Raw genomic sequence first — 15,264 nt, 5'->3', positions numbered from 1 at the left:
TGAGCGTGAGTGTGAGAGCGTGAGTGTGAGAGCGTGAGTGTGAGCGCGTGAGTGTGAGAGCTTGAGTGTGAGAGCTTGAGTGTGAGAGCGTGAGAGTGAGCGTGAGTGTGAGAATGTGAGTGTGAGAACGTGAGTGTGAGAGCGAGAGTGTGAGAACGTGAGTGTGAGAACGTGAGTGTGAGAGCGAGAGCGTGAGAACGTGAGTGTGAGAACGTGAGTGTGAGCGTGAGTGTGAGAGCGTGAGTGTGAGAGCGTGAGTGTGAGAGCGAGAGTGTGAGAGCGAGAGTGTGAGAGCGTGAGAGCGTGAGCGTGAGAGCGAGAGTGTGAGAACGTGAGTGTGAGCGTGAGTGTGAGAGCGTGAGTGTGAGAGCGTGAGTGTGAGAGCGTGAGAACGTGAGTGTGAGAGCGAGAGTGTGAGAACGTGAGTGTGAGAGCGTGAGTGTGAGAGCGTGAGTGTGAGAGCGAGAGTGTGAGAACGTGAGTGTGAGAGCGTGAGTGTGAGAGCGTGAGAACGTGAGTGTGAGAGCGAGAGTGTGAGAACGTGAGTGTGAGAGCGTGAGTGTGAGAGCGTGAGTGTGAGAGCGTGAGTGTGAGAGCGTGAGTGTGAGAGCGAGAGTGTGAGAACGTGAGTGTGAGCGTGAGTGTGAGAGCGTGAGAACGTGAGTGTGAGAGCGAGAGTGTGAGAGCGTGAGAACGTGAGTGTGAGAGCGAGAGTGTGAGAACGTGAGTGTGAGAGCGTGAGTGTGAGAGCGTGAGTGTGAGAGCGTGAGTGTGAGAGCGAGAGTGTGAGAACGTGAGTGTGAGAGCGTGAGTGTGAGAGCGTGAGAACGTGAGTGTGAGAGCGAGAGTGTGAGAACGTGAGTGTGAGAGCGTGAGTGTGAGAGCGTGAGTGTGAGAGCGTGAGTGTGAGAGCGAGAGTGTGAGAACGTGAGTGTGAGAGCGTGAGAACGTGAGTGTGAGAGTGTGAGAGCGTGAGAACGTGAGTGTGAGAGCGAGAGTGTGAGAACGTGAGTGTGAGAGCGTGAGTGTGAGAGCGTGAGTGTGAGAGCGTGAGTGTGAGAGCGAGAGTGTGAGAACGTGAGTGTGAGAGCGAGAGTGTGAGAGCGAGAGTGTGAGAGCGAGAGTGTGAGAGCGAGAGTGTGAGAACGTGTGTGTGAGTGTGAGAGCGTGAGAACGTGAGTGTGAGAGCGAGAGTGTGAGAGCGTGAGAGCGTGAGAACGTGAGTGTGAGAACGTGAGTGTGAGCGTGAGTGTGAGTGTGAGAGCGTGAGAACGTGAGTGTGAGAGCGAGAGTGTGAGAGCGTGAGAACGTGAGTGTGAGAACGTGAGTGTGAGTGTGAGAGCGTGAGTGTGAGAGCGAGAGTGTGAGAACGTGAGTGTGAGAGCGAGAGTGTGAGAGCGAGAGTGTGAGAACGTGAGTGTGAGAGCGTGAGAACGTGAGTGTGAGAGCGAGAGTGTGAGAACGTGAGTGTGAGAGCGTGAGTGTGAGAGCGTGAGTGTGAGAGCGTGAGTGTGAGAACGTGAGTGTGAGAGCGAGAGTGTGAGAGCGAGAGTGTGAGAACGTGAGTGTGAGAGCGTGAGAACGTGAGTGTGAGAGCGAGAGTGTGAGAACGTGAGTGTGAGAGCGAGAGTGTGAGAACGTGAGTGTGAGAGCGTGAGTGTGAGAGCGTGAGTGTGAGAGCGTGAGTGTGAGAGCGTGAGAACGTGAGTGTGAGAGCGAGAGTGTGAGAGCGTGAGTGTGAGAGCGTGAGTGTGAGAGCGTGAGTGTGAGAGCGTGAGTGTGAGAGCGTGAGTGAGAGCGAGAGTGTGAGAGCGTGAGTGTGAGAGCGAGAGTGTGAGAACGTTAGTGTGAGAGCGTGAGTGTGAGAGCGTGAGTGTGAGAGCGAGAGTGTGAGAGCGTGAGAACGTGAGTGTGAGAGCGAGAGTGTGAGAACGTGAGTGTGAGAGCGTGAGTGTGAGAGCGTGAGTGTGAGAGCGTGAGTGTGAGAGCGTGAGTGTGAGAGTGTGAGTGTGAGAGCGAGAGTGTGAGAACGTGAGTGTGAGAGCGTGAGTGTGAGAGCGTGAGAACGTGAGTGTGAGAACGTGTGTGAGAGCGTGAGTGTGAGAGCGTGAGCGTGAGTGTGAGAGCGAGAGTGTGAGAACGTGTGTGTGAGTGTGAGAGCGTGAGAACGTGAGTGTGAGAGCGAGAGTGTGAGAGCGTGAGAACGTGAGTGTGAGAACGTGAGTGTGAGCGTGAGTGTGAGTGTGAGAGCGTGAGAACGTGAGTGTGAGAGCGAGAGTGTGAGAGCGTGAGAACGTGAGTGTGAGAACGTGAGTGTGAGAGCGAGAGTGTGAGAGCGAGAGTGTGAGAGCGAGAGTGTGAGAGCGTGAGTGTGAGAGCGAGAGTGTGAGAACGTGAGTGTGAGAGCGAGAGTGTGAGAGCGAGAGTGTGAGAACGTGAGTGTGAGAGCGTGAGAACGTGAGTGTGAGAGCGAGAGTGTGAGAACGTGAGTGTGAGAGCGTGAGTGTGAGAGCGTGAGTGTGAGAGCGTGAGTGTGAGAACGTGAGTGTGAGAGCGAGAGTGTGAGAGCGAGAGTGTGAGAACGTGAGTGTGAGAGCGTGAGAACGTGAGTGTGAGAGCGAGAGTGTGAGAACGTGAGTGTGAGAGCGAGAGTGTGAGAACGTGAGTGTGAGAGCGAGAGTGTGAGAACGTGAGTGTGAGAGCGTGAGTGTGAGAGCGTGAGTGTGAGAGCGTGAGTGTGAGAGCGTGAGTGTGAGAGCGTGAGAGCGTGAGAACGTGAGTGTGAGAGCGAGAGTGTGAGAGCGTGAGTGTGAGAGCGTGAGTGTGAGAGCGTGAGTGTGAGAGCGTGAGTGTGAGAGCGTGAGTGTGAGAGCGAGAGTGTGAGAGCGTGAGTGTGAGAGCGAGAGTGTGAGAACGTGAGTGTGAGAGCGTGAGTGTGAGAGCGTGAGTGTGAGAGCGTGAGTGTGAGAGCGTGAGTGTGAGAGCGTGAGTGTGAGAGCGAGAGTGTGAGAGCGTGAGTGTGAGAGCGAGAGTGTGAGAACGTGAGTGTGAGAGCGTGAGTGTGAGAGCGTGAGTGTGAGAGCGAGAGTGTGAGAGCGTGAGAACGTGAGTGTGAGAGCGAGAGTGTGAGAACGTGAGTGTGAGAGCGTGAGTGTGAGAGCGTGAGTGTGAGAGCGTGAGTGTGAGAGCGTGAGTGTGAGAGCGTGAGTGTGAGAGCGAGAGTGTGAGAGCGTGAGAACGTGAGTGTGAGAGCGAGAGTGTGAGAACGTGAGTGTGAGAGCGTGAGTGTGAGAGCGTGAGTGTGAGAGCGTGAGTGTGAGAGCGTGAGTGTGAGAGCGTGAGTGTGAGAGCGAGAGTGTGAGAACGTGAGTGTGAGAGCGTGAGTGTGAGAGCGTGAGAACGTGAGTGTGAGAGCGAGAGTGTGAGAACGTGAGTGTGAGAGCGTGAGTGTGAGAGCGTGAGTGTGAGAGCGTGAGTGTGAGAGCGTGAGAGCGTGAGAACGTGAGTGTGAGAGCGAGAGTGTGAGAGCGTGAGTGTGAGAGCGTGAGTGTGAGAGCGTGAGTGTGAGAGCGTGAGTGTGAGAGCGTGAGTGTGAGAGCGAGAGTGTGAGAGCGTGAGTGTGAGAGCGAGAGTGTGAGAACGTGAGTGTGAGAGCGTGAGTGTGAGAGCGTGAGTGTGAGAGCGAGAGTGTGAGAGCGTGAGAATGTGAGTGTGAGAGCGAGAGTGTGAGAACGTGAGTGTGAGAGCGTGAGTGTGAGAGCGTGAGTGTGAGAGCGTGAGTGTGAGAGCGTGAGTGTGAGAGCGAGAGTGTGAGAGCGTGAGAACGTGAGTGTGAGAGCGAGAGTGTGAGAACGTGAGTGTGAGAGCGTGAGTGTGAGAGCGTGAGTGTGAGAGCGTGAGTGTGAGAGCGTGAGTGTGAGAGCGTGAGTGTGAGAGCGAGAGTGTGAGAACGTGAGTGTGAGAGCGTGAGTGTGAGAGCGTGAGAACGTGAGTGTGAGAGCGTGAGTGTGAGAACGTGTGTGAGAGCGTGAGTGTGAGAGCGTGAGTGTGAGAGCGAGAGCGTGATTGTGAGAGTGTGAGTGTGAGAGCGAGAGTGTGAGTGTGAGAGCGTGTGAGTGTGAGTGTGAGAGCGTGAGTGTGAGTGTGAGAGCGTGTGAGTGTGAGTGTGAGAGCGTGAGTGTGAGAGCGTGAGTGTGAGAGCGTGAGTGTGAGAGCGTGAGTGTGAGAACGTGTGTGTGAGTGTGAGAGCGAGAGTGAGAGTGAGCAAGGCTCACCTGTGATTTAGCAAATTCCCGTTCATTCCCATGGAAAGTTTCCCAGAACTTAATTTGCTCTTAAATTGTAACTGACCCCACACTTTGACCAGAGGTGTCCATCTTTAGCAGGTGTCATGTGACTTCCCTGAGCAGCTCTGATCATGTGACTCACGTTCCCGGCTTTGGAGATCTTGAGGTCTATGGAGGGCGAGGGTTTCCTGTCCTTCCTCCGCTGCAGATAATCCAGCAGGCGGAGCTGAGGGAGAGCAGGCCAGTGGCTCATCATCTCCTGCTGACGGTTCAGAGCCGCCCGCGAATGCCTCCGGAAACACCTGCCCAGGACACACACACACACACACACACACACACACACACACTCAGCATGGGCGGACATATGATCACATGATCAGCTCAGCTAAAACCACAGGAAGTGATGCTCTAATGCAGCTCTCGCCAGTGTGTGTGTGTGTGTGTGTGTGTGTGTGTGTGTGTGTGTGTGTGTGTGAAACTGATAATACGCCCAATGGGAACACGGCAATTTCACAAAAAATCCCACATATCGCAAAAAAGATTTTAGGCTCATGAAGCGGTTGTTCATGCGATTTGAAGAAGGTAAGCGACACCTTCACAGGTCAGCTGGTGTGCACTTCCTCTCTAAAGATGCGCAGGGGTTGGCCAGCTCTTTATTAAACTCCTGAAAGGCTAAACGGGAACAACAAAGAAAAGCCCCACTGGATCTAGAGGGCAGGAGGGAAACGCCTCATGTGTGTCCGCTCAAGTGCATTATGGGTGAACGGTCCCTTTAATGCAGGGGTGTCCAAAGTCCGGCCCGGGGATGAATGCAGCCCGAGGAAGAATTTCAAACGGCCCACAGTGTGTCTATTAAATATATTATATGTGGCCCGCCAGACAATAAATGCAAATCAGGAGAAACTCTGAGTCGATTCAGTTCAAATACTTTTCAAACAACAATTCACCAACATTTATCATGGCTTTACTGTGGTAACACTCACTGTAACCGTCGTAACACTCACTGTAACCGTGGTAACACTCACTGTAACCGTGGTAACACTCACAGTAACCGTGGTAACACTCACTGTAACCGTGGTAACACTCACTGTAACCGTGGTAACTGTAACCGTGGTAACACTCACTGTAACCGTGGTGACGCTCACTGTAACCGTGGTAACACTCACTGTAACCGTGGTAACACTCACTGTAACCGTGGTAACACTCACAGTAACCGTGGTAACACTCACTGTAACCGTGGTGACGCTCACTGTAACCGTGGTAACATTCACTGTAACCGTGGTAACACTCACAGTAACCGTGGTAACACTCACTGTAACCGTGGTGACGCTCACTGTAACCGTGGTAACACTCACAGTAACCGTGGTAACACTCACTGTAACCGTGGTAACACTCACTGTAACCGTGGTAATTTGTCAGAAATGGAGGTTAATATCTCATTTTATTTAATTTGTAATGTAGACATGTATTAAATGAGTAATAAAGGCCAAATTACAGACTATTTTTGTCATAAACTTGCAGTTGTGTATTTGTATTTATATGTTTATAGACCATAAAGCCATTCTAGATATAGAAATAATATTTTTTTCTTTTTACCAAGCAGTGGTGCCATGTGTGCACTGCAGAAAATCTCTTATTTAGTATTTTTGTCTTGTTTCTAGTCTAAATATATCTAAAAAATGTAATAAAGATGCATTTACTGTTAAATGACATGAGATATTTTTTCTTGTTTTCTGGAAAATAAAATGAAATTGAAGAGAGTTTTTGATTAAAACAAGCATTGTTTAATCTTTCTGACCCCATTTGCAGATAATTTAGCTTGTTTTAAGAAAAAACTCTATTCATTTTGAATTTATATCCAGAAATCAAGAAAAAAGTATGTAATTTTCCTGAGTAAAGAATTCTCGATATTTGGACTGGAAAATATGTGGTTTTGGTTTTTGGCAGTGCTGTTTTACTGTTCATTTAAATAAGAATAGAGTTCTAACTCACTAATAATATTTAAATTGCACCCATCAAAACTTTTTGGTTGATGAAAGTTTTACAGATATTGTTAAATATCTATAAATTTACATCTGGGTCCATCTCAAGCGACTGTCAGCTCAAGCTTTCGTCAAATCTGTCATGTTAGTTATATATATATATATATATAGATATTAGAAAAAGAACCGGCCCCGGGTGTGTCCATAACATAGGCATGTGCCGGTATCAAATTTTCATGTTGCGATTAATTGCTGAAGCTTTTATCACGGTATACGGTATTATCACGATATTTTTAAAAAAAGTTGCAAAAAAAGTCTTGTCATACTATAACAGGTTTAAAAACTTTCTTATAACAAAAGAACCAAACATTTAAATACAATAAAGCAATACACAAAAATGTATAAAGTAAACAAATATTTGAAACAGATTAAAGTGCTAAAGAATTATAAAGAACAATAGGTAACACTTTACAATAATGTCTCGCCAGTTAATGCATTAACATTAACAAAGAGCGAATAGCTGCATTTTTACAGAAGTTATTCTTCTTTGATAATGTTAGTTTAATAAAGCAACTGTTAGTGTAAGCTCAGGTCCATTAAATAATACAGTTACAACTTTTGATTTTAATAATGTGTTATTAAATGCTGAAATGTACATTTAACTAAGATTAATACTTGCTTTAGAAGTATTTTTCATTGTCAGTTTGTTAATGAATGAACTAATGTTAAATAATGGAGCCATATTGTAAAGTGTGTGATTGAACAACAGTCAGAACATATTCAAACAATATCTAGGGCATGTCATTTAAAACTTAAAAAAAAAAATTAAGTTTGAAAATTACTTTAAGTCTTTAAGTATAGAGACAGAGCGACACGTGTCATAATCTGAAGGCCACGCCCATGAAGGCCACGCCCATAATCTGAAGGCCACGCCCACCGGGGGGAAAACAATCAAACCGTCTCCATTGACTTTGCATTGTGTGAAGCGGCTCCTTGTCATTTCGGACTTATTACAAAAAACAGAACAATGTCTAAAAGCTGATATGTGACAAAGTGTACAGCAAACAAGCTAAACAAAACCCACAACCAAAAACACAGACGTTTTTATAAGCTATTGACCCAAAAAACAAGCGTTTAAGGACAAAAAAGTGGATTCAGGCCATTGAGACAGAGCGCTACAGGTCATATTACACTGAGAACTACGGCGACTAGAGCGGAATATCATATATAAAACGGACATTTGGATATTTGCAACGGATATTTGACTTAACAGTGACAAAATGTTTACTGCACACATACACACACACTGAGACACACTGAGTGTCAGGATCCCAAAATTGACCCATTCTTCAGCTGAAGCGTCACTTCGTATTGCCTGTATCCACTTTTATCTTCTTAAACGCTCGTTTTTTTGGGTCGACAGCTTATAAAAACTTATTTCTGTGTTTTTTAACTTGTTTGCTGTACACCTTGTCACATATCAGCTTTTAGACATTGTTCTGTTTTTTGTTATAAGTCCAAAATGACAATGAGGCGCTTCACACAATGCAGAGTCAATGGAGAGCGTTGGATTGGTTCCCCCCCGGTGGGCGTGGCCTAAATACACTCTGTCTCTATATTATTAATATGTATATTTAAACGGTTGATGGGTAAAGTATTCTTAAAATACATTCTAAAAATCTGAATAATTCGTAATAAATAATTATTCACGGTATTTTGAAGTGCCCACGATAACAATATTGTGCATGTTCATTAATGCGGTATATCGTATGTCTACCATAACATCAAATCTGCTTTAGTCCCCGTATATCAGCTGTTAAAGGAAATACACAAGTGTGGTGAAGTTCATGTCCACAGTAGTAAGATTACTTTATGTTGTCTATATCTGCCGAATCTCATAATGACAGGTTTGGTTGAGTTTAATAACCAGTAAAGCGCTGGCTTTATCAGCTGCTGTTCCTTCTCTTCTCTTCAGCTCACATGCCCAGCATATCGACTCTGGGTTCTTTGAGACGCTTATATTCTCTTACATGGGCTATTTCTCTTTCAAAAGCATTGATGATATTAATGCAGCAACGTTACTTCGTTCTCATATTTTTTAACAGTAGACCTGTTTTATTTAAAGTTGTTTCTCATAATGCGTTCGAAAACGCGCAGTGATGTCTGTAATCACTTAGATCAGGAAAAATAAAATAAAGTGCAAGATGTGCAGAGCCAATCTGTCATGAACACAGTGTTAAATGATCTGAGCTTTAGTCGCGCGTGTGTTGTTAAGGGAAGAGCTCATTCAACATGTGTAAAACTAGCACAGCCGAGTTCACACGCGCATTCACGTCCTTCTGCGCTGATGCAGGAATACAGATTAATCTCATATTAATAATCTCATATAGGACGCGTTTGAGTTTATTAACCTGCTAGCAGAGCTGTGCTTCTTTTTAAAAGAATCATAATCTAGCAGTTCTTTGTTCTAGTCATATGTTCATGTTTTCATAGACATGTGATGTTTGTATATGTCAACAATAATTTTCGTAACACTCTTAAAATAGTTTCATATCTCCATGACGGAGATGCCCCGCCCCCCCACACAAGCCACGCCCCCAATTACTCAGGTACTGTTTTTTGAGAGCTATCGATGGCGAAATGCGTCTCACCGCTTCATGGAGCGCGTGTTCATCTTCTGCTTGTTGTAGAGCAGGCGGTTAGTGGTGCAGCTGACCGAGATGGACGGGTCCAGACACAGAGGCTCCGCCGTGGCCAGGATCAGCTGACTCTCCAGCTGGAGCTTATCCTCCTGTAACACACACACACACACACACACACACACACACATGAGAACGGACGCTCCTCTGTGAGGGCGGAGTCTGGTGTGTGAAGCTCTTCACCTGTGTCCACTTGTGATGGTCACTGGTCATCGCGTGCACGTCACAGATCAGGGTCTGGGTGGAGGAGAGACAGGGCTGAGTAACAACACTGGCCTCATGGACACACACACACACACACACACACACCTGCATGCTGGGCCTCAGCAGGATGTGGCGGCTCTGGAAGGCGGGCATCTTGGCGTGTCCAGACTGCCTGTAGTCTCTGACCTCAGCGATGACGCAGCCACAGTGGAAGATGTTCACCTGACACAGCAAGAGCAGGACAAACACACTGAGATACAACACTAATGTAGGTGTGTGTGTGTGTGTGTGTGTGTGTGTGTGTGTGTGTGTGTGTGTGTGTGTGTGTGTGTGTGTGTGTGTGTGTGTGTGTGTGTGTGTGTGGCATGTTTTTGTGAAATATCAGGACACAAATGTGTATAATGACATGGGTATTACAAAAAGAGGGAGAAATATGAGGACGTCCTCCATGTCCTCACTTTTCAAAATGCTTATAAATCACAGAATGAGGTTTTTTACACAGAAAGTGAACTGCACAGTCTCCTGTGATGGGTAGGGGCAGTGTGTGTGTGTGTGTGTGTGTGTGTGTGTGTGTGTGTGTGTGTGTGTGTGTGTGTGTGTGTGTGTGTGTGTGTGTGTGTGTGTGTGTGTGTGTGTGTGTGTGTGTGTGTGTGTGCAGAACAACAGGAACAGAGGTTTGTAGCTTTAATGATGATTCATCTATATTTAACTTATCATTTATGCAGTTAAGAAAAGTTTTGATAACTTTATTCTATCTCTGTGTAGACTATGTTTAACAGGGAAGGCCAGAGTAAATATAACATTTATTATAATGGGTTTATGTAAAGATTGTTTTAAGTTCAATTAAATTAAAAGTTGTTATTTTTTAAAGCCTAATAAATGTTGAAATTGGGAGCTTTCAGTTATACTGTAATGTAACGTCATTAATGTTTCATAGAGACATCAGTGAGACTGGCCTTCATTCATAAAAACATGACAATACAACACATATTTAACATATACTGTCTTTAAGTTGTTTCTAAATTAATTTGGAGAGTCAAATTATTAAAATATTAAAAACTCCAATGTTGGTTTTTTTAATGATCAATTGGCAGCACTAATATTGTGTTGTGACGTGAAGTGCTCAGAGTGATTGTCCTGAAGAGTAAATGTGATGTTTGTTACCTCAATACATTTAAGGTCATTCCTATTTTATGTTTTATGTTCTATTATATTAACATTAAAAGCACACTCTTTTTACGACTAAAATAACATTTAAGGGGAAAAAAACTGAATTCCCAAAAATTTTTACGAAAAAAAAAAGGAATTAGCAAAAATTAAAATGGAAAAAACGGAATTTGAGAAAAAATAAAGCGGATTTGATAGGGCCCTAATTCCTCCTCGAGCTCGGCTGTGTTCAGAGAGAATGGGTTCAGTGTTTCTGTCTTTTATAAATCTGATAAACTAAAGACTCTAGTGAGATATGAAGGATCAACACTACTCTACAGATACTAGAGCTGGGTATTGACACAAATTTCACAATTCGATTTGATTTCGATTCACAAGCTTTCGATTCGATTCAATTCAATATTGATTATTTTGGATATGTATCAGGTACAATACATGGCCAATGTTCTCAAGGAAAACTAATTTCTGAACTAATGTAAACTATGGGAGTCAGTTGATACTACATTAGCCTACTAATAGTGAAGGTACAAATTAACAGATTTGTATACAAACACTTACATTACACTAAATGATGTTAGTTTTTTATAATAAAGTTATAATATTAACTTTACGATTATATAATCATATTTCTACTCCAATTAGTTTTTTTTAATATAAACATTTGGCTGTCATAAAAACGTGCCAGATTTATTCATACATGCATTAAATATTGAAGAACATTAAACATGACAATGAATATTCTATGTAATGGTGCATATAATTAGCAAAATGCTCGTCTCTAGAGTTAATTTTTCTAGCTGACTAACGAGTTTATGGACACTGGATATGGTTTTTCTGAGGTAATGATGTTACATGACATTTACAAGCCGTTTTACTGACGTCTTTCTGCGGTTGAAACACTTGAGCTATTCTATGTGATATGATCCAGATTTCAGTAAGTTATTCTGTATCTTTAACACACTTTCAGAAGCTCCTTCATGTTTATTTTGCGCTGTAACTGGTATTAATGCGGAAGAGAAGAAGCGTTCATGTTTGCTCAGTGCTGCCGGTTCTCTAGAGCGGAGCCAAAACGGTATTTATGCTTTTGAAGTTCATAAAAAATAGACGTAATCTGAAATCTGAGACTTTGTTTCATATCAATAGTAATAAAGCACAAATATTATTGTGATTTATTGGATGGGAGGCGCACTACAATGTTTATTTCATTCATTAACTGAAAACAGGATGACTAAACGATTCTTGGGATTTAATCGATATTGTTTTGTAAAAGTGAGAATCTTTTCAAATCGAGAAATCGATATTTTATACCCAGCCCTAATAGATACTCAAGATTAACACCAGACTGGCAGAAACTGTGTGTGTGTGTGTGTGTGTGTGTGTGTGTGTGTGTGTGTGTGTGTGTGTGTGTGTGTGTGTGTGTGTGTGTGTGTGTGTGTTATGACACTTTCAGAAATGAAAGCATGTTCAACCTGTGATTTCTCCAGAAGGTCCACGAGGATGGGCGGCAGCTCCTCTGCATCCAGATAGTCCAGCAGCTCTCCCTCCTCATAGCGGAGCCGGATCGTTTCTGAATCTGAAAACACAGTTCAGTAATGAGCCACACACACACACACACACACACACACACACACACGAGAGCGTACCAGATCCGTTCTTCCCTCTCAGCATCAGAGAATATCCTTCATTCCCGGGATACAGATTGACCACCAGACAGGAGACCGACTCCTGAGACACCAGCTTCTCCAGTAGATTCACACTTCTCCTCAGTTTCTACACACACACACACACACACACACAACGACTTTAGATATAATTAACCATAAATATTAAAAAAGAAAGCAAAGCCGTCTGTGAATGCCACATCAGCGAGGATCACCTTCAGCTCCGGCTCCTTCTCACACTCCTCGATGTATAATTCATACAGTTTCTGATATAAGGATTTCCTGCCGCTGGAGGACGGGCGTCTCTTGGCCGGCCGCTGACGGGCACTTTCCACAATATACTAAACACACATCACAATATTCATATTCATATGAGCGGGAATTATAGACACAGAACAACAGCAGAAACACAGACATGAGCTCAACGATACCTCAGCCCGATCCAATGCATACTCTAGAACCTGCTGTGGAAGAAACAAGACAACATCACATCTCTCAGATCAATCCCATAATGTCCAATAAACACATCATTAAAGAGACAGTTCACCCAAACATCAAAATTAGCCCATGATTCACTCTCATTAGTCATCCTAGGTGTGTATGACATTCTTTATCCATCCATCATAAAATCATAAGTGCATCCACCCATCATAAAAGTGCATCTATCCATCATAAAAGTGCATCCATCCATCATAAAAATGCATCCGTCCATCATAAAAGTGCATCCGTCCATCATAAAAGTGCATCTATCCATCATAAAAGTGCATCCATCCATCATAAAAATGCATCAGTCCATCATAAAAGTGCATCTGTCTATCATAAAAGTGCATCTGTCCATCATAAAAGTGCATCTGTCCATCATAAAAGTGCATCCGTCCATCATAAAAGTGCATCAGTCCATCATAAAAGTGCATCTGTCCATCATAAAAGTGCATCTGTCCATCATAAAAGTGCATCTGTCCATCATAAAAGTGCATCTGTCCATCATAAAAGTGCATCTGTCCATCATAAAAGTGCATCTGTCTATCATAAAAGTGCATCTGTCCATCATAAAAGTGCATCTGTCCATCATAAAAGTGCATCCGTCCATCATAAAAGTGCATCCGTCCATCATAAAAGTGCATCCGTCCATCATAAAAGTGCATCCGTCCATCATAAAAGTGCATCTGTCCATCATAAAAGTGCATCTGTCTATCATAAAAGTGCATCTGTCCATCATAAAAGTGCATCCGTCCATCATAAAAGTGCATCCGTCCATCATAAAAGTGCATCCGTCCATCATAAAAGTGCATCCGTCCATCATAAAAGTGCATCCGTCCATCATAAAAGTGCATCTGTCCATCATAAAAGTGCATCCGTCCATCATAAAAGTGCATCTGTCCATCATAAAAGTGCATCCGTCCATCATAAAAGTGCATCTGTCCATCATAAAAGTGCATCAGTCCATCATAAAAGTGCATCCATCCATCATAAAAGTGCATCCGTCCATCATAAAAGTGCATCAGTGCATCCGTCCATCATAAAAGTGCATCCGTCCATCATAAAAGTGCATCCGTCCATCATAAAAGTGCATCTGTCCATCATAAAAGTGCATCTGTCCATCATAAAAGTGCATCTGTCCATCATAAAACTGCATCCATCCATCATAAAAGTGCATCTGTCCATCATAAAACTGCATCCGTCCATCATAAAAGAGCATCTATCCATCATAAAAAGTGCATCTATCCATCATAAAAAGTGCATCAATCCACCATATAACTGCTCCACACAGCACCGGGGTTAAGATTCAAGATTCAAGAGTTTTATTTGTCACATACACAGTTATATACACAATATACAACTGGCAGTGAAATGTAAACAGGTCCGCTCCATGGACAGTGCAAATAACAGTTACAAGAAATTAAATAGAAATAGAATAAAATTAGAATAAAAAGTATTAACATAAGTAGAATTATAAATAAATCAAGTAAAAGATAAAAATAGGAAATAAGATAAAAATAAAAATATAAAAATTAAAATATAAAAATATAAAATAAAAATAAAAAAATAAAAAATAGAGGCCTTCTGAAGCGATGCGTTTGTGTGATAAAAAAGCTTCATGAACTGTAATCTCTAACTTCCAGCACGAGAGACTGTGTTCCAGCGTATGACGTATGATGGACAGATGCACTTTTATGGACTTCAAAACAGAAGCATCCATTCACTGCCATTATAAAGCTTGGAAGAGCCATGACGTTTACTAATATACCTCTGATTGTGTTCATCGGTCACACACACCTATAGGATGAGCTGAGGGAGAGGAAATCATGGGATAGTTTTCATTTCTGGGTGAACTGTCCCTTTAAAGCAGACCTGAAGTTCTTACCATCGTGGTTTCTGTGTGACAGGAGGCGATGTTGTGTTACACCAACACTGTCCCCTCCACAAACACACCATTCAGGCCCTGAGATCAGACACACACACACACACACACACACACACACAGAGAGAGAGAGAGTCAACTGACACATCCAGTGAGTGTGTGAGACAGTTCTGCATCTGTGTTTATATACACACTCACAGCATCGGCTAAACCAATGAGCTGAAATTCAACAGGATGATGACAAAGTGTGTGTTCAAAGATGTAATAGCGATAAACATCCCGCACTGCTGAACGGCGGAGGAAGATGATCCCAGCAGAAGAAGGCAAACTTCAGCCCCTGAGCTCCAGCTGACGCCAGGCGGACTAACCCCGGCGAACCCGCTCAAACCCGCTCAAACCCGCTCACAAACTGCACAAACACACACAACACTCACACACACCTGCCAGTCGAGTCGCATCACCACACGAGGGGAATCCGAAGAGAGAAGCGGGATAAATGTTCCAGTGCCTTCAATGAAAAAAACTCACAGCAGCCATTTTGTTCCAGTGTAACAACAAAATCAAAACTTCCGGTGTGCGCGCGTGTGGAGGCGGAACCAAAGATCTGGCGCGCGGAACCGATATCACAGATTCACCCCAGAACACCTCAGATATTATTAATAACTTACATTAAAGCCTCATATGTCATCGGGAAGAGAGAAATGGCAAACAAAACGACACCTTATGTGGGGGTCAGGAATAAATGATGGGTTACAGTAAATATAAAGCAGTAAAACAGTATATAAATACAGCAGCAGTTATCGGGGTTCAAGCGTTTATGGCCTTTATTTGCGTAAACATGTTTTATTTAGCAAGCATGCAAACACTTAGATCGTACATGGAAAAGACCGTTTACAGACAATA

The 15,264-nt window shown here is 43.8% G+C and overlaps 1 protein-coding gene across 4 annotated transcripts in view; it reads right to left on the bottom strand.

Moving 5' to 3' along the window:
• Nucleotides 1-14,923, bottom strand: part of supt20 (SPT20 homolog, SAGA complex component) — a 60,589-nt gene extending 45,666 nt beyond the window's left edge. For 3 of the 4 annotated variants that reach the window (XM_079804348.1, XM_079804349.1, XM_079804347.1), the window contains exons 1-10: nt 14,802-14,923; nt 14,365-14,442; nt 12,431-12,463; nt 12,215-12,340; nt 11,982-12,108; nt 11,808-11,911; nt 9,277-9,393; nt 9,151-9,204; nt 8,920-9,059; nt 4,429-4,588 (exon numbers count right to left, since the gene is read on the bottom strand). In XM_079804348.1, coding sequence (XP_079660474.1) covers nt 4,429-4,588; nt 8,920-9,059; nt 9,151-9,204; nt 9,277-9,393; nt 11,808-11,911; nt 11,982-12,108; nt 12,215-12,340; nt 12,431-12,463; nt 14,365-14,367 — 864 coding nt within the window. In that variant the 5' untranslated portion in view covers nt 14,368-14,442; nt 14,802-14,923. Of the gene's footprint in view, nt 1-4,428; nt 4,589-8,919; nt 9,060-9,150; nt 9,205-9,276; nt 9,394-11,807; nt 11,912-11,981; nt 12,109-12,214; nt 12,341-12,430; nt 12,464-14,364; nt 14,443-14,559; nt 14,696-14,801 lie in introns of those variants that run through there. The other variant, XM_079804346.1, reaches the window with a different exon arrangement.
• Between the last annotated feature and the right edge of the window lie 341 nt (nt 14,924-15,264).

Source organism: Gobio gobio, assembly GCF_949357685.1.
Source record: "Gobio gobio genome assembly, chromosome: 22".
Taxonomy (NCBI): Eukaryota; Metazoa; Chordata; class Actinopteri; order Cypriniformes; family Gobionidae; genus Gobio; species Gobio gobio.
The sequence above is the reverse complement of the archived record's forward strand: the minus strand, read 5'-3'. Positions and strand labels throughout refer to the sequence as shown.